At 39.3% G+C, this 20,065-nt stretch overlaps 1 protein-coding gene across 14 annotated transcripts in view; it reads left to right on the plus strand.

Annotated features, from left to right (window-relative positions):
* The window catches only part of PARD3 (par-3 family cell polarity regulator), a 658,319-nt gene that overhangs the window by 394,192 nt on the left and 244,062 nt on the right, over positions 1–20,065 (plus strand). For all 14 annotated transcript variants that reach the window (XM_034760104.1, XM_034760102.1, XM_034760103.1 and 11 more), the window contains 3 exons: positions 996–1,121; positions 2,682–3,064; positions 18,077–18,216. In XM_034760104.1, coding sequence (XP_034615995.1) covers positions 996–1,121; positions 2,682–3,064; positions 18,077–18,216 — 649 coding nt within the window. The remainder of the gene's footprint in view (positions 1–995; positions 1,122–2,681; positions 3,065–18,076; positions 18,217–20,065) is intronic.

The raw sequence follows: 20,065 nt of genomic DNA on the forward strand, positions 1-20,065 counted from the left end.
TGCAGGAGGAGGAGCTGCCTGCTCAGAATGCAGGGAGGGAGGAGGAAGCTGCTCCGGAGTCCAGCCCAGGACTTTCCTGCAGCCCTCCCAGCCGCTCGCTCTGCTCTGCCGGGGGAGGGAGGAAATCCCGGACATTGTGAGTGCTTTACAAATTCCCCCCGGACGCTATTTTTACCACAAAAAGGAGGACATGTCCGGGTAAATCCGGACGAATGGTAACCCTAGACTAGACAGAGGTAACCAGCTCATTGCACAGAGGCCCTCAGATGGTAATTATTTTTCATCTCTAGTGACTTAGATACTTCAGGGTAAAGTGTCTACTTAAAAATCCCCCTTACAAGTAACAATTATGGATTCCTGTAACTCAAAGAAATCAGAGAATTTTGTTTTATTTTCATTTTTTTTCAATTGGTTTATTGAGGATATAAACCCCAAGTTGGGGTTCCTAAATCTTCTACTTGTCCCTTCATTCTAGGCTTGTCTTTTATCTGGTATATCATCAGTTTTCACCCATGCAGTAGTAGTAGTAGTAGTAATGGCTGAGGATTTCTCTATTAACTGGAAGTGTTGAAGTGTGAATTAAACTTGCTGTGCCCTCCTTCAGTTGCCTTACTGAGAAGATGCAGGCTATCACCTTCGTGTTGCTGCCTGGAGCCATATATGCAAGAGTCACAAATCCAGGCTTCTTGCATCAACCTACACTGAGACTTACTGGCTGCCCTGCTTGAATTTTAAATGTAGACAGTGTTGTATATTCTTATTTCAAAAATGTAATGCCCTGTTTCTTAGGTAAGGGTGGATCCTAATTCAGGTAATGTTTATAAGTGATTTGGAACTTTGATATCCTGCTCCAGAACAGCTGTTTCTTTAGTTAAGTAGTACTGCTTTAAGCAGAGGGTAGGCTTAATGATTATCATGAAAGCATATTAAATCAGGGGACATTATGTACTGAGGAAATATTAGATGTGTAATCGTTTGTAATCTTAATGTTCCAGAACCCTGGGGTTATTAGTAAAACGACTGGAGAAAGGTGGAAAAGCTGAACAAGAAAACCTTTTTCATGAGAATGATTGTATTGTCAGGATTAACGATGGAGACCTTCGCAATAGGAGATTTGAACAGTAAGTGCATTTACTGTACAATTATTGCTTTTTTAAACCGTTAATCACTGCATATTGCAGTAATTTGAAGAAATAAAGCATTTAAAAACAAATTGTCTAACCTCTTTTTTATAGAGGAAAAAAATAGTCTACAGTTTTAGAGCATATTTCTTTTAATTAGTCAAGCTACAAAACTACAGAATAATTACTGCCATCAGAATATATGTGACTTTTCAGTTTTCTGATAAATTATGCCTTGTTTCTTAAACATTATGGGCCCATTTTTTTCTTCAGCAGAAGATAAACTGAGCCTGGTTTTATCTTGAAAAATCAATCATGGTTCTTGTTCTTATACATTTACAGTATTGCAAGCTGCGTATATGAGGGCAGCATGAAGTCCTGTATGTTTAACATTTTAAAACACTTGTGATTTTGTGTGTGTGAAAACTAGATACTGTAAACAAAGTAGCTGAAGGTTCCCTGTAGAAATTTGTGAAGTTATAAATATTTGCTTTGTAGGAGACTGGGATTTGATGGAAGATTTTTTTTTTTTTAATGAAAACAGGTCTGAAAATGTAGAAAAGAAAGTAAATATTCATAACGGGGAGTGGGGGAGGGCAGAATATATATATTTCTGAGGAATATATCAGATTTTTTTTAGAAGTAAATTTCCCTTCAGTATGTAATTGTCAACTAAACGAATGATGTCTTAAACTGACAGTTGTGCATTCATTGTTATTTGTAATGCATTAGTTTCTATTAGTCCTAACCAGGATTGGGACACCATTGTGCAGAAGTATAGTTTTAAAAAAATCTGTGTCCTGTAGAGCTCGTGTTCTAAGGCAATGATCAAAAACCCATTGATGTCAATGAAAAGACAAGACTCTCATTGAACTCAGTGAGGCTACTAATGGGCAGGAAATTAAGTATGTGCTTAAGTTTTTGCAAGACTGGGACTTAAGAAAACAGACAAACACATAAAGTTGTGCATTAATGTATTTTTATTCCAATTAAATGTTGACTATCTATTATCAGCTGAGCAATTTATTGTAGACATTTCAGAAAAAGAAGGTCTTGAGGGAGGGACTGGACAGCACACTGTGGACTACTTGAGGGTCATATGAATAGGACAGTGGGGGAAAAAAACACAGAAAAATGCTCCATTTTGTGTTGGAAGAAATTGCAATGAAAACCATATTTAGTTTCTATCACCATTGCAATTATTGTATTTACAGATACTGTTAATTATTTAATAAGCCTCATAGAAAAAATGATAAATATACACAGCATAATTATGGTTAAAGTTGCTACTGCAATATGCAGCATGTACAGAACTTTAATATATATTTAACATATATTTAGTTTTTAAGTATTTTTCAACCTTACTGTGTGGCCCTGTGGAAATAAACCTTAGCAAAAAGCAGCCATGATATACTAATGAACAAATTCAGATTTTTTTCATTTGTTTCAGCAGTATGTCTGTCAGCTCATGTTGCTTAATTAACATCAGTAATTATGCTTGTAATGTTTTGTAGTCTGCCAGTCTTAATTTGTTAATGTTGTATTCCTTTTGAAACCTAGAGCACAGCATATGTTTCGTCAAGCCATGCGTACGCCCATCATTTGGTTCCATGTGGTTCCTGCAGCAAATAAAGAGCAGTATGAACAGTTATCCCAAAGTGAGAAGAACACGTACTACTCCAACCGGTTTAGCCCGGATTCCCAATATATCGACAACAAGAGTATTAACAATGCTGGACTTCAAACATTACAAATAATATCTAGAATGAGTAACCAGACAGATCAAACAGACTCTTACTCACAGCTACCTCATAGTGTGAATTCATCAGGGAAACCACCATCGGGCCTGGCTCCATCACCTCAAAAAGTTCTTACCTCCACTACAAACAGTGGTTATAACACCAAAAAGATAGGGAAGAGACTTAATATACAACTGAGAAAAGGTAAGGCGCATGCTTCTGAAGTAATTTATATTGAGAATGTGTATGTATAGTGTAATATGTGTGTATTTCTGTCTTTCTCTCTCTCTCCCTCTCCCCATGAAAGCCTAATGTAGTATAAACAATCTGTTGGCTTGAGTTTGGTATGGCCATATTACTCATGAGTGATGAAGCCATGTGAAAATTATGTAAGTTATCCCAAATAAAATGCCACAGCAACCCATCATGTGGTCTGTATATACAGCATATTTTACGGAAAGTTATTTTTGAAACATTTTAAAGAGTACTAAAACATTTTATTGTAACATCTTTTTGTACCTTCCAACCTGTAAAGGCCTTAGTTACTGTAAGTCCTATTGAAATGGGCTCAGTGGGAGAGGAAAAATGTAACTTGTAAATATTTTTAAATACCTCCAAAATTACTATATTCTGTATCTAAAAACTTCATGACTTAAGTCTAATATCTCAGCTCTGCCTTCACTAGAAATAAGTTTTGCACATCCAGTTGAAAATCTGGGAATTTCCTCTTTCTAATTATATAAAGCTGTTGTTTCTTACTCTGCAGGGTTGTGAGATATTCAGTCTAGATCACTGACTGATATAACTGCTGATATTTCTCATGCTGAGCCTTAGGATACTGTAATTGAGTTTGACGGTAATCACGTTTTACGGGAGAGAAACAATACTCTATTTGTGTGCACGTGTGCACATGCTTGTAATGTGTCTGGTATATGTATATCTCTATATATGTATGCACTTATAGAGCGACAGGGTGGATGAGGCAATATCTTTTATTAGACCAGCTTCTGTAGGTGAGAGAGACAAGCTTTCGAGCTTTAAGCCACACACATACTATCTTGTCTCTCACATAACCTGGAATTGACACGGCTACAGCAACACTGCATTTTTAGCGCTATATTTATTTATTTAGCCTGTGCTTAGTCATCTAGCCAAGCAATGGGATCTTCAGTGGCATGATGCAGTTCTTCTAGGCCTCCGCTGAACCTAGTCAGCAGGCATTCGTCAACAATGGGCATCATTGTCTGTGTTGTGCCGCAGCTGCACAAAGGGCTGTCACAAAGGCCCCAGCGATACTGGTTGGTTGCACAGAGACCTTGCCCCGTCTGGAACCTGTTCAACAGGGACTATTGGCGACAGGGTAGGTCAAAACCAGGAGGGCAGATTGTGGGGTCGGTAACGAGGGCCTGGTTGGGGATTATAACAGATATCCATACTTCTCGCCAGCGTGTTTCTGCCATAACATCCTGTCATGGCGGATGAGACCATAATGGGCAACGTGATGGCAAACATGCAGCTGGTGGTTAGAAAGGTCATTGTGCAGTGGCAGGCTTGAGCTGGCGCATACTTTCTCCAGTAACTTGCCAGTGGCAACCTCTCATCTGATATGAGGAGGGGGCAGTATTGCTCAGACCTGGAAGCCATGGGAGTGGACTCGGACGCAGGGTGCCATACATGATACGCATGACGGCATGTAACTGCGTATCCACCAGTTTGGTGTGTGATGATCGACTCCAAACTGGTGTGCAGTACTCCACCACCAAATATGAGGTGGCAAGAGCTGACATCCACAAATTTGGAACACGAGCACCCCATGACGAATCTGCCAGTTTGCTAAGAAGATTATTGCACGTCTTAACTTTAGCTGCTGTCTTTTTCAGGTGGGCATGGTAACTCTGTGTGCGGTCTAAGGTCACACCTAGGTAGACCGGCTCTACTTCATGCTTCACCTTCTGACCATTCAGATAAATATTCAGTTCTCAGGTTGTGCTGGCTTGATGAATATGGGACAAACTGGAGACTGTTTTTAGGGTGCTTGACTGGAGGTGCCAAGTCTTACAAGTCAGCTAACTTTGTCATGTCCTGGTTTAAGGTGGCATCAGCTTGTGAAACATCCAGGACTGGGTACCGCAACAGATGTCATCTGCGTAAATTAACTTTCATGACTCCATTGTTGGCAGGTCATTGATATAAAGATTGAACAGGGTTGGAGAAAGTACAGAGCCCTGGGGTAACCCATTGCTCTGTCGTCTCCCAGCACTTATCTTCTCCCCCGTATGGACTCTGAACTGCCTATCACAGAGGAACAGTTCAACGACGCCTGTGACCCAAGGTAGCAGGACCTGTGATAACTTCATGAGCAAGCCAGCGTGCCATACCGTATCGTATGCTGCTGTTAGGTCAATAAAAACAGCGCCTGTTTTCAAGTTTCTCTGGAAGCCATTTTCAACAAACGTGGTCAGCGCGAGTACTTGGTCGCATGTGCTATGGCCTCGGCGAAAGCCGGCTTGGTCAGGGCTCAAAATTCTCTCCCCATCGGGTAATATGTGCTGTAGGACCAAGCACTCCAGTGCCTTGAAGCACTCCGACGATAATGATATGGGATGATAGCTTGATGCTTGACGTGGGTCCTTTCCAGGCTTGAGAAGGCCAGTGATTTTTGCGGTGCGCCATATCTTTGGTAGCCTACCTTCACTGATGACCCTTGTGAAGCCAAAGCCAAGCACAGGGGTCAAGGTTTTTCAGGAATTCTGGAGAAATGTTGTCATAGCCTGCAGCTGTTCCACACTTGATGCTACCCAGTGTCTGTTCCGGCTCTGTTCCAGTGAATGGTTCTGGGCAGCTTCTGATCTGGTGTACACATTTAAACATACGCCAGTCGTTCCTCACTTGTCTTCACACCTGTTTCTCCAAAGGTGCTCTGGCCACTTTAAGTAGGTGTCCAGCTACATGGTTGGGTGTCACTGAGGGTCGGCTGAGTGCAGGTGGCTGCTGCGCTGCTCCAAGGCGTCGGAGCAGACTCCAACACTTGTGGCTGGAGCGGGTCGTCTCCTCCCATCTGGCTCGGCGAGCGGTGTCCAAGGATTCGATCAGATGGTCAGCATCATCTGGGTCACCAGATGCCTCATACTGCTCAAGCAAGGCAAAGCTCTCCGTGTTGAGACAGGAGATGTAGACCAGGCGGCAGCCCCGTGGGATGGCTCCGTAGGCTACTTTGTAGATAGCACCACAGAAGCGACGGTAGGTCTCATTTACCGAGGTATGCCAGGCTGGTATTGTCACCACACTCTTCTCCAGCGCTTCCCTGTATTTTTCCCAGTCAGCCTTTCAGAAGTTTCACTGCTTCTTTTTGGAACTCTTGACAACTGGGAACTGTAGCCGGTATGGATCAGCGACGGTCTGTGTTGGCTGCATGGAAAGTTATCCAAGACTTGCCATGTTGCTGACTGAGGATGGCCATGAACTGAACTGACCCAGCACAAGTCACGATCCCATCTAAAAGAATGGGAACGTGCTTCGCTGCTTAGCATCATGGATAGGGGCGAGGTCATTTCAAGATGTCCAGTCTGCAAGTTTAGAGCTATATAAATTATATAGCTTGTGTACTGCAGTCACCATTAAAAGTCAGTATTTGCAAATAGTTACCACCCAGTCATTTTTGAAATACTAGTTATTTCATTATACTTAAAATAGGAACTAACATGTCTCAGATGCCATTGTGTCGTAACTGTTGGCAAATGATGAGTTTTTAAATGACAATGCATGCCAAAGTTTTTTGAGGTTAAAGCAAGTGAGTTCAATGCAGGGTGCATTGCATTCAGTGTGACAGAATATGCTATATATACCCATTCTGTTAAACTTTGCCTTTATGTGAAAGGTTATTTGTTTCACGTTAGATTTTTGTTAATTAATAAAAATGATTTTCTTAAAAGGAGCTGATGACAGAGTGTATTGAATGGTAGAGATTTACTGTGGCTTCATAATTACCAAGATAGCAATTTTCTTTCTAAAATTCTCTTTTCTGTGAACTTCTTATGAACTACCAGATTGCTTGTTTCTGGTTACTGAATTTTAAGCTCTACAAACTTGGGTGACATAAGGCTGAATTGACAGTTTGCTTCTGTTGTTGATGCTCCTTCAGAAATACTTAAGGCCATCAGCTTAAGACAACTTGGTTGGAAAAATGTTGTTGTTGGCTGAGTAAGGAATCACTGTACTTACAAAAATGCCCCCAGTCAGTACACTGATTTTTCATTCTTTAATGGAATGGATAAATAGGAAGCCTCTGAAAATATCATTGAGACATGATATGCAAACATCTAATTTTCTCAGCCGGGGTGAAAATATGTATGTTTCACATCGCTTGTAGAACATCAACAATAATTATGATAACATAAATGTTGGCTGGAGGAAATAATTATTTTGTCACAAAGCAATCTTGGTGCCCAAGATGTTGAAAAAAAGAAAACAGGAATATCAGTTTTTAATTTGCTAGAGCAGAGATTCTCAAACTGTGGGATGTAGCTCACTTCCTGGTGCCCTGCAGAGAGCTGATTGATCACATGATGCTAACTTTTCCCCTAGCGTTCCAGCTATACGTACTACATTAGAGACAGCAAGAAATACTGTAATCATTTTCTTAATATAATTTAGACATGTAAGCAGTTGCTGTAAATGCTGAGATCATGAATGGGAGGGGAGACGTGGACCACGAGATGGGAAAAGCTGGCGATCCACAAGGCAATCTGTCTAGGAACATGGTCCATGCTATAAAAATGTTTGACACTCCCTGTACTAGTGAATCCTGTTTTAATGAATTTTCAGATAAAAGAAAAAATACGAGTACCCATACTTAATCAATTTAACTTACTTTGACAAAAAATGCCTCTAAGTTCAGACTTTAAAACCACAACCTAAAACATATATCAGAGGTGTTCAGTTTTATTTCTAATAGATTGCTTTTATAAGAAGAATTGCTATGTAATAATTGCACAAGTCAAATTATAGACAGACACGCACAATAATTTAGCATACTTTATTATACGCATGCTAACCTAGGATAGAATGCATGCATACAGAAATGATTCCTTGTTATTCTTTCGTCAATCTCCACTGTAGAAAGATGCATCTTCCCATCTTGATTTTCATTTGATTAGTCTGAGAACGTAAATGTGGAGCAACAAATGAAACAAAGTGCTTAAGTATACCCCCAAGTAGTTTATTATAAATGAGTGAAATAGGGACATTGATTGTCTTTGATTATTTCTAATGAAAGACATTGTAGTAAGAGGTTTTATAGAAATATAACAAATACATGTTCTTTGCTGCTAACAGACAGCAGTTATTTCACCAAATAACATAGTTTGATTAAAAATTCCTTGTGGGTACATTAAAGCATACACTTATTTAAGGCTTCAACTTGAAATTCACTTCTGATTTAATCAATGTATTCTAGATAATGTTGTATGAGTGAATTGACTCCTCAACATAAAGAGAGAGACCTTTATTAAAGCTGTGTTTTTACATATTGTGTGAGCTATGTCAAGTAAAATGACATACTAGGACAGCCCTGTAGTACTTCCCTCCATAATTATGATTTCTTAATATTTATTGCCATTTTGGCATTTTCAAATAACCTGATCTTTCATAGGCATTAACTGCTTAATAAAGTCAGAAGAGAAGGTCAGTAATATGTTTCAGTCAATGCAAAATGTTTGTTGGCTTTTCTAAATGAAAATGGAGATCTATTTATCTTTCCTTAAAGGTCAGGCCCTGAACTTTTAGCATACAGATGTAGGGGTTATTGCTGATATTCTAATACTATTGAGGCTTGAATTGAAGTCACTCTTCATAGTTCATACAAGTTAAGACAGCATGGGGAGTGACAACTGACTTGTATTTTTTATTTATGTTTTACTGTGTATCATAATTTACAATACACCTAAACAAGAAATGAAATAGAGAAAATTCCTCCCAGCTGACATGTAGAGAGAATAAGGCCACTTATACAACACTCACAATCAGGCCAAACTTTGATCTCAGTTACACTAACAGAGACCCAAATAAACTCTTTTAGACAAAACTACTCTGGATTTAAGCCAGTGTAACTGAGAAAAATCTGGACCAACTGTTATAAATAATGTACTACAAACAAAAAAGATTATTTCAGGAGTCTCATTCTTCATATGTTCATTAGCTTATAACATTTAGCTCAGTAGTCCCTAAAGTATTCAAAGAACTGTTTTCAGTCAGGCATCACATCTCTCAAACACACTAGTCTGGAAACAACTTGGAATATTTCAAGACTACTGTGGACTAGAATGGCTTCTCATCACCTGAAGGAAAATACCATTGCTCGTTCAATATATTAACATTTAGTGCATAATTCATTTAGGCTTGAAATAGCTTTTTGTCTAGATTTAGTAAATACAGTACTAATAATACTTAATAAAATGTTAAGTAGAAACCTATATGTAAAGTGGACATGGAGACAAGAACAAACTCTTTAGTTCTAGTTTCCCAAGCGGTCTATAAATCAAGCATGAAAAGAGAATCTTTCAGAAAACCAAAAGAGTCAGCCAAAGGTCAGAGATTCTGCGATTTTATTTTGACATTATAGCAAAAATTGAAATCCAACGTAGGTGACTCAACCCATCTATCTTATCTGATAATTTGGTAATTGGCCTAAATAATTTGGTTTTTAGATTTTGTAATCTGAATTGCAAATGTTTACATTTTTTCTGGTTTGGAGCCATATACTGAAGTCCAAGCTTACACATAGCAATTTGCGGATGGACTTCTGCACCTCTTTAGCTATCCATTGAAGATGTGGAGCTACAGAAAGGCATAGTGGCCCATGTGCAGAGCTGCTTGAAGGGTCAGGGCCTAGTTTTTAATCAGTCCTTACTCATGCAAAATTCCACTGCACCCTAGATAAGGACAAAGTAAAGATTTCAGGCTGAGACCCTGAATTAGTTATAACATGGAGTTTGTACCCGCTATGCAAAGACTGCTAAATATTTTTCATGATAATTTCCTGTTTTCACACATACTTTTCTGAGATAGTCACCTTTTGGGCTGAAGTTGTCCATGCGTGGGGTAAAATTTTCAAAAGTGACTTAGGATACCAAATCCTATTGAGATGTAAAAGCCAAAGGTCTCTGTCACTTTTGAAAATGGGACTTAGGTTTCTAAACCACTTAGGTGAGTTTCAAAGTTTTATCTCAAATCTGAGGTGAAAGTGAAAGGAAATCAATCACTTTAGCCATTTCTGAGTTTCTGGATAGAGGTGCTACAAACACCATTTTCCTGTGGTGGGGGGAAAAAAAACCCTCTAACCATTAGTTTTAGCACGTATGCAGTGAAAATGGCTGGACTTTAATACTGGAATTATCATAATGCTTATTTAGGAGTGTGCTCTTTGGTTAGAGGGGAAAATGATGTTCTAGATTCTCAGACCCACATAGCTAATCAGGCATGCAATTAATTTTTGCAGCTACCTTGTTTGCACATGCAACTGCTGTAATTTCATAGATTTCTAACTGATCATTTGCACATGCCATTATTCTCATTGTGCATGTGTAGTCCTGAAAATATGGACTCCAAAAAATACTTCTCAGAGAACATCTAAAATGGTTTTAATCATCTTAATGTAGCCCCCTTTTGTGGCATCACAACATGTATTCTCTCTGCCTGGTTCTGCACATGTGGTGTATACTCTCACGAAGCGCACTTGGCCATGTAGAGTGCATAGTTGATGAAATAATTAACCTGTCTATCCAGAAAATGGTTCCAAAGAGGAGAGATAACATGGACCTGAAAGAGCCCATTTCTCTACCTTGCCTGCTATAATTGTTGCTTCTGTTTAAAATTCACCTTTGAGCTACCTTCATCTCTGTGCTGCCGATGGATTTTACCCAGCTATTTGCCTCGTTGACCCATGAGCCTTAATATTTAGGGAGTGGCAGATTATGTTCTGGGTCCATCAAGTCAGATCTAATAAACTGGACTGTCCCACTACTGGGTCCTTCAAGTCAGGTCTAATAAACCTGTACAGCCCACTACCCCCTATTCTCCTCTATGTATGGCATGGGCTGTCCGTATTTGGGTAATGATGAAACTGCTCCTGGTATTTCATATATAAAACACTAATATATATTGAAACATCACCATCGAGTTATCAGTAGATTACCTGGTTTTGGAAAGGGGAAAAGTGAGGCTTCTATTTTTAAAAAAAAATCTCTGAGAATTGTTCCATAGTGAAGAGCCTGATGAACTAACCTGCATTTTCTTAACCCATGGGAAAAACAGCCCTATTCTAGCTCTACCTGCAGTCCTACAATAGAACAAGGATTATTGGCAGTGACACAGTTAATGTGGACTTTCAAAATGTTCGTAATTAGACTTCAGGATGAATAATCTATTGAGATTAGAATGGATGTTCAAATATGTGAAACCATTATTCCTTTGTCTACAGACTCTAGAAGGAAGCACTCCGTTGGGTTTTATTTGGAGAGTTTGCACAATCTGAAGGGCTATATACACAAGTATATACACCTCTACCCCGATATAATGCTGTCCTTGGGAGCCAAAAAATCTTACCGCGTTATAGGTGAAACCGCATTAAATTGAACTTGCTTTGATCCACCGGAGTGCGCAGCTCCCCTCTCCCCTCCCCCCGAACGCTGTTTTACCACGTTATATCCAAATACGTGTTATATCGGGTCGCGTTATATCGGGGTAGAGGTGCATTTTTAATGAAAGCTTTAATCTGCAGATACCGATATGGAGACCAGAGAAAGTGCCAATTCATCATGCCATTGAGTTTCAGCTCAACCCAACCCCTATCCTTAACAAATGGCTAACTTGTATTTAAATACCAAAAAAGAGTCCAAGGAGTTTAGCAATCAATAGTACCCTCTTTAGCTTCCAACAGGCAAAACTGGAATCAAATAAATCAGATATAAAGCTGAAAAGAACGTTCATTGCAACAAATATATCATTTTTTATTGTTCTGAAGCACTTACGGCCGAAAGGAAGATGGGAGCTTGGATGGGCTCCAGTTAAACCCATGAACATACAGTGGAAGATAATAGTTAATGGATTAAAAGTGTGCAAAGTTCCTGCCTAGCAGTAACACATAGGTGGTGGGGGTTTTTAAGTCAAGAAAAGGACCTTCAGGCCCTTGCTGGAAAGCTGCTTCCTGACCTGACTAGCTTCCATTTGCATACTGCATTTGGCCATTAACTGACTATTATTTTTAGCCCTTGTGTGGCACCATCAGAGCAGACTCTGGATTTTGGTTCTGTGTTCCCAAAGGGATCAATGCTGTCCGTGAACTCACCTGGCAGCTTGAGCGTGAGGAGTACTCCACCTGCTCCCGTAACTGGCTGGCTCTTAAGCATGCAATAAAATGTCTAAACTGCAGAGATTGACACTGCTGGGGAGAATGCTGTGCTTGTCTTGGTCTGAAGTGTGGGGGAGAGCATGAGGCATTGTAGCTTGGTGGCTGTATAAGCTTGCTCCGATTCAGAGGAAACTGGGTTTGCCAACCACCAATTGGCCTTTTTACCGGCTCCACATACTGTGGGCTCATTATGGATCACGTACGATACAGTGGTAAAAGTAGATGCTTCTTGCCCTCTTACGGATTATGCAGGAGGGCTCAAATGCACTCATTTAAATCCTAGCTCCTTCTGTTTCCTCTGAGACTTCTGGACTGTGACTGTAAGTGCAGCAGGAAGTGGGGAAGGGCAGATGCTTATTGAGAAGGACAAGGCCTCCTTAATATCTTTTGTCCGGGCAATACTTTTCTGCACAATGGCACACCAGTACCTGACATAGGCCATCAACTAGTGGTGGGTGAGGAGACCACACTTTTTTCATGCCAGAGAACCTTAAAGAGACTGGCACATAAGACTAAGGATACTGCTTACCACCAAGGAGCTGTTCCTAGGGAGGCAACAGAAACTTTGTGGCACCCAAGCAGGTTCCTGCCATTCCTGTATCAACTTCCCAGGTCATAGTAAGGCTGATCTGTATTCAGGAAGGGATTTTCATTACAGTATATACTCAAGTATACAGTATAATGTAACGATGGATTGTTTTTCCCCTTTTAATTTTACCAGCTCCCCACCTCCCAAAAAACAAACCCCAAAACAACCAAAACTTTGAAGCTGCAGTTCCCTGTTTCAGTTAAGAATGCTGCTCTGAGTAATTATCCTTGACTAGAGTACTTGCCCAATTAATTGCCCTTTTTGAGTTTACCATTGAGCTTTTTGCTTGTCATCCCCTCCTAGATAACCTGACTCTAGAACGCTTATTCAGCATTGCACATGAGATAGAAAGGAATCTCCAACTTGTCAAGAAAGCTGCTGATGTTATCAAGAGAAGCTTGAGAATTTGAATTACACAAATCAGTAGGGTAATTTCTAAATGCCTCATTAATTTCAGTATCATTAAGTGTAATTTGATCATATTTGGAGACAGCAGCTGTAGAAGGAGACATGGATTCTGCCCTCATTCAGTAACTTAGCCATTTCCTGGCTTTGTCTTTGGAATCCTATAAAAGATTCACTTGAAGCTTACAAAGCTTAACTCAAATGGAAGATAATCAGGTAACAATTCTAAGGTTCAGTCCATGCTGTCCTTGGTGCAACCCCTTAAAAATTAAGTTGAGGGTGACTGATTGTGAGAATCAAATAGTCTTGTGCTGCTGATTATAAGGAGTTGTCAAGTCACTAAAGCCTTTTTTGCATGGGGGTGGGGGTGAAATCTCATCTTCTCCTTCAGCTTCCTTGCCACTCTCACTCTGTGTTCTGACTATGTGTGTCCAGTTTCTTTTCTCCTTTAAAATTTCGAAAGTATCTTTTTGTTGGACCTTTCAGGGGTACCACTGGAGCCTTCCATATGTTTGTACAGTTCCTTCATTAATAATAATAATAATAATATGATCAGTTTTACTCCCTAAGAACTAAATAGGTTCAGTATCTTACAGCAGCAGGGGGATATTAATTCTCCTGGGTCACCTAAGTAATGCACATTTCTACTGCCAAGTTGGCTGAGACATATGTAGCATGGATAACTGAATCAATTATATGGGCACAGAGAAAATAATAGGCATAAAATCCATCCAGCCCCATGTCCTGTTGCCCCAAGTTGAACGTATTATAGTAATGTCCAAAGTTCATCAAACCCTCAAACTACATATGGAACACACAGGTTCTGATTAAACCACATTTAAATACCCAATACACAACAATGGTGAAAAATACAAAAAATCTGACTAGACTGGACCGAGCAAATGTTCACCAAAATGTTATCAGTTGCAAATATAAATAACTTAGCAAAAGCAAGAACAGGCTGGCAAAATGTCACCACATTTCTTGCTGTCCCTTCAAAATGTGTTGTTGGAAACAATATTACTTTGTGCACTAGCATGTTGGTAAAAATGTCATCTTCACACGAAAATATATCCCAAATTTGTGGGGTTTTTTTCTTTTTTTAAACTGGGTTTCTTAGGCCATTAAGAAAGTCCAATATAAATTAATATAAAATTATGACTATCGAGGAAGTTGTATTTAAAAACCCAAGTTTTAGGTTGCACACTTATAAATGCAAAAGTAAAGCATCTTGAAGAAGAGGTCCAGCCATTTTTACACTCAACAGAGAGTACAGAGATTTCATAGTAGACAAGTACAACTGGAATGTTATGGTATCTGTAGAAATGGGCATCTGGTAGGATGCATCTGGGAGAAAATTATTTTTATCACAAGATAAACGGAACAAAAAATCTAAAATGAAATTTAACCAGAATTTGTAGATGTGTAATAGCCTTAAAAATACAATTGTTTAAAAAAAAAAAAAAAGAGCAAGACACCCAATAATCATCTTGACTATAGGGGGAACATAAAGCCTTTATAAAGCAGCCTAGGAAAATTTGTCCTGAAAATGTATCTGCCCAGGTATAAAAACCTGCAAATCAACTCTTTATAGTGTTGAGTAGACTTAAGATTTTACTTAGTGTTTAAAAAAAACAAACATTAACCTTATGCAAGTGAACATGTAGAATTTTGTAAGGCCTTAACAATAGTTACGCTAAGCACACTTGCAATATGAAATCGTGAGGTTCGATTTGTTTTCCCACTAAGGTTTAAAATCAAACACAAGGGTGTGTGAACTGTGGATCTGCAATCACATAATAATGAGGCAAAGGGAATTAAGATTAACCATAAAGAGACATTGTCTTGGGCATGAACTCATAGCCTTAACATTATTTAGAAACTTTAATATCTTGAAAACAATATAAATACATAGCCCAAAAAACTGTATTTAAATCAGAAAAGCCAACAACCCAGATACTTTAAAATAAGAAAAGGATAAATACTGCAAAAAAAAAAGAAAAATTATTGAGAAATCAATCCATAACCATAGACTTCTGCATGTCATCTTCACGCTCTTGGAAGGAAGTGAAGAATTATATGAAAATTTTGCAAGATCATTAAAATATTAGGATCTCCTAAACAAAACATGGTGGCTGCGGGATTTATATCTTTTCCCATCTTTCCAAGTAATAACATTGATAAATTCTGTAGTGTCCTGAAAGTGGATGAATGTTTTCATACTGTTCACATAAATATATCCAGTCCTATAGAGCTTAAGAAGACCAATTTATTTCATGTTAGGTTAGCACATAACTGCTCTGCCCCAAACTTGCTGAACAATATCAATCACATACCCTTACTTATGGATGATGGACATCAAAGTATTTTTCTTCATTTTGTGCAGGAAACTTAAGCTTTAAAGAATTGTAATTTTTTTCATCTCCTGTCTTAAACTCTTTCTACAAAGAGTATCTTGATTTAATATTCCAAAATCTTTCCCCAAATTATTGGAGTGCCTGGTCAACATGGGATTTTTTGGGGTGGGGACTTGGAAAAGACACTGCTCTTTCTGGCTGGCAGAGGGTTGGGGTTTTTTTTAGATGGCTTTTTAATAGCATGTTTTCAGTGGTGGCTGTCATAAAGTAAGATTTCAATTTCAGTTTATAAGAGTTTTATTCTTTTAAACCTTTTAGGCCATGATATTTACTTAAGAAAATGCTTTATGGCTCAGATTTACAAAATTGTGACTGGTAATTGTATGTGCTTTAATTAGTGGGCACCTCATTTGAAATACTTTAGAAGGACCTGATTTTCTGCAAGTGCTGTGCATCCACTTCCTGAAGATCTGGCTCTGTGGGCACCTCTAGACTGAAATAAAAGACCTACAGCTGGCCCTGGTCAGCTGACTCAGGCACCCAGGTCTGATCCCTCCCACCTCATGGGGTCCCAGAGTACAGGCTTCAGCCAGAGTCTGAAAATCTACACATAGTTTTACAGCTCCATGAGTTTAAGTAAGCTGACCCAGGCCAGCCAGGGGTGTTTAATTACTGAGTAGACGTATTCAGTAGGGTGTCTCTAGGAGTCTCTATGGGTCTCAAAAGCACTCACTGCTCCTGAAAACTTAGCTATTCTATGTTCACCTTTTCTGCTGAAGATGATGCTTGTGAATGTTATGTAAGAAAATAAATGAAATCCACTTTTTTTATCCTAAATTAATTCATACATATTTTATTTTACAATTTATAAAATGTGTTAATATTAAATCTCTGAACATATACAATTGTGTATGTCTCTGGGTTCATGTACAAACAAGGAACTCAACATATGCATCAATGTCAACTAAACTGGATTCCAACCTCTTTGGTATATGTAAATATGATCTTACTCGCTCAAAAAAATAGAGTAAAGAGATGCGCATGACACTGTATCCTAAAAGTCTACAAACTCAGGTTTTGCATTAAGCAAATTCCAGGTTGCATACACTTCACAGAGAATACTACATTCATCTTCCTCAAAGTTCAGCTCTAGGAACTGTTAACAGGAGCCCCCAGCTGATCTGAGTTACTGGGGTAGAGGTTGTCTCTAAGATGACTGGGAACCAAACTATAGTGGACATTATAAATGTAAGGTGAAGATGTCATCTTTCTCCAACAGCTATGTGCTCTATAAGTGGTTATGTACATTCTGTACTAGATGAAGAATTCTAAATGGTCCTCAATGATAACCTCAACATTCCACCATGGCATTATCTAAAGTGGAGGTCACAAACCCACCGATAACTGTGGGACAGTTGAAACCAAAAAGGAAAAAAAAGAAAAAATTTTCATAGCCTAGTGGAAAAAAGCCTTTCTAGCCACCATGGCTACTTGTGAATCCAGGAGTTGATCGGGTGCAAAAGCAACCCTGGGCTGTACACCACATTGACCAATTGTGGATATACTTCCTTAGTAACAGGGACAACTTCACCTAGAGTACGTTCTTGTTATTTCCTCATATCTCCCAGGATCACTTCCAACTTCTCTAAATTGAGCTGTAGCCAGGCAGAGAAACTGTAATAATCTGTGTCTAGCAAAAGAGACATAAAGTTGAGTGCAATCTCAATAGCACTGAAGGCTAGACAGTCTCACTATCTTTCTTAGAGGCATTATATATGTAATATAATGTTGAACACAATGTAAGGTAGCATGGAACCCTGCGGTAGCCCACATCAGCGAGTATTCAGGGTGGATGAGCAATTGATAATACATTCTGAGGCCTCTCCAAGTGGAAAGAATGGAACCACTGAACTGTGTTTCCATCCATCACTGCCAGAGTCTATAGATGAGTTGACAAAACCTCCTGGTCAACAATATCAAACAGCTGACATTGCTAAAAGAGTCATCATAGAAGGAGAGTAGATTATTGACCAATGAAATCAGTGAACTCTTTGTACTAAATCAAGGACAAAATCTAGACTGACAAGGGAGAGGAAGTTAAGGGATGCCAGATCTGCTTTGCCCTACTTCCATCTCATTCATCTTAATCAAAAGTGGAAGTTTGTAGATATGGCAATGAGCAGGAAATTCCCAGTACAGAGGTTTCATGAGAAAGGGTCCAACAGTCATTTGTGTTGTAAGACTCAGGACCCTAAGATTCAAAATTGTTGTTATTTCCAGGTATTATGTTTTCACGTTTTTCGGCGAAACATTGTTAGGCAGTATTTTTATAAGGCTTCTGTATGTAATTGTCACAAACAGAAAATATTAGCGACAGATGAATTAGAATCAATATGCAGTATAATTAAATGAATATGCACTTCTTAGACAAATGATAATGCTTTATATTGTTTATGCAGGTACAGAAGGCTTGGGATTTAGCATCACTTCAAGAGATGTACCAATTGGTGGCTCAGCTCCAATTTATGTGAAAAACATCCTTCCAAGAGGTGCAGCTATTCAAGATGGGAGACTAAAGGCTGGAGACCGACTTATTGAGGTGATGAAATATTGTATACTATTCCTCTAGTCTGGTTCAAAAGGCGCTTTCTGTATTTTGGCATGAGTCACTGGATTAGTTCATTTCCAATATGATTTAAAATATATTATCCCAGGAAATGACTATCCTGCTCTTTGCCTTCTTGGTGTAACAAATTAAGGGCTGTATATTTGCAACAAGGCACATATTTAAAAGGAGGGTCTCCAGCTAGGTTAAGAGTAAGGATGTTACAAAACAGATTTCTTTAAATAGAATCATAGAATCGTAGGACTGGATGGGACTTGAGAGGTCATCTAGTCTAGTCTCCTGCACTCATGGCAGGACTAAGTATTATCTAGACCATCCTTGAGAGGTGTTTGTCTAACCTGATCTTAAAAATCTTCAATGATGGAGATTCCACAACCTCCCTAAGCAATTCATTCCAGTGCTTAACCATCCTGAGAGTTAGGAAGTTTTTCCTAATGTCCAACCTAACCCGCCCTTGCTGCAATTTAAGCCCATTGCTTCTTGTCCTATCCACAGAGGTTAAGGAGAACAATTTTTCTCCCTCTTGTAACAGCCTGTTATATATTTACACCAGTTCTATCACTTTCCATAATTAAAAATGACTTGACTTTTAAAACCTAGTGCACTTTTCACCTTTCATGCTGTACCAGCAAAATGCCACAGTTTTGGATTGCAAACATCAATGGGGGGTTGTTTATATGTTCAAGGGAAGAAACCCTACTTCCATTAGAATTTTTCTTAAATCATGGAATGGAAGTACAGTAGTTGTTAATTAATAAAGCGCAAATTGTCATTGTGCAATCTGCCCTGAGTAAACTGCAGACCAGGGAGGAATTGAGACTCAGAGTTCCAATTCTCTAATTGGCTTTCCATTTTCTCCAGATACATTGCTAGCTTGGTCAGTGGCGGCTCCTTGCCTCCTCCCATTCCCTGCCTGTGCCCACACTTGGATCTGCTAGGTGCATGCCCTATGGATTCAGGGGCTGGGGGGAAATGCCTACTTTCCTGTGTTGGGCAAAGAATTTTTTTCACAGAATTATTGGAAGGAGAATAAAATCAGGAATATTTTGATCATTAGGGTTTTATAAAAGCTCGATTTTTGTAAGGCACAAATTTCGGTTCAAAATAAGTGTCCCTTTAAGGATGTAGATGAAACAAAGGCCTTGGCTACACTTGCAAGTTACAGCGCTGTAAAGCCTCCCCCAGCGCTGTAACTCACTCCCCGTCCACACTGGCAGGGCACTTACAGCTCTGTATCTCCCTGGTACTCCACATCTCCGAGAGGAATAACAGCTGCAGCAGAGTGGCTACAACTCATGGGTGTGAGTAAACACTTGCAGGGCTGTACTAATCACCTTGTCAAGTGGCCAATCCTCTCCATTGTTGTGACCGGCTGCAGGAATGCGGAAGTGTCGATTTCAAAGCTCTTACCACAGAGAAAATAAACAGTTTGCAGCTTGCTTTGAGTGAGTAAATGAACGAGCAGGGGGCCGGGAGTTTGGAAGTTGCAAAACAGAGAGCTGACATGCTCCAAAAACAACAAAGAGTCTGGTGGCACCTTAAAGACTAACAGATTTATTTGGGCATAAGCTTTCGTGAGTAAAAACCTCACTTCTTCGGATGCATAGAGTGAAAGCTACAGATGTAGGCATTATATACAGACACATGGAGAGCAGGGAGTTACTTCACAAGTGGCGAACCAGTGTTGACAAGGCCAATTCAATCAGGGTGGACTACATCCACCCTGATTGAATTGGCCCTGTCAACACTGGTTCTCCACTTGCGAATTAACTCCCTGCTCTCCATGTGTCAGTATATAATGCCTGCATCTGTAACTTTCACT

Source organism: Trachemys scripta, chromosome 2 (assembly GCF_013100865.1).
Source record: "Trachemys scripta elegans isolate TJP31775 chromosome 2, CAS_Tse_1.0, whole genome shotgun sequence".
NCBI lineage: Eukaryota > Metazoa > Chordata > Testudines > Emydidae > Trachemys > Trachemys scripta.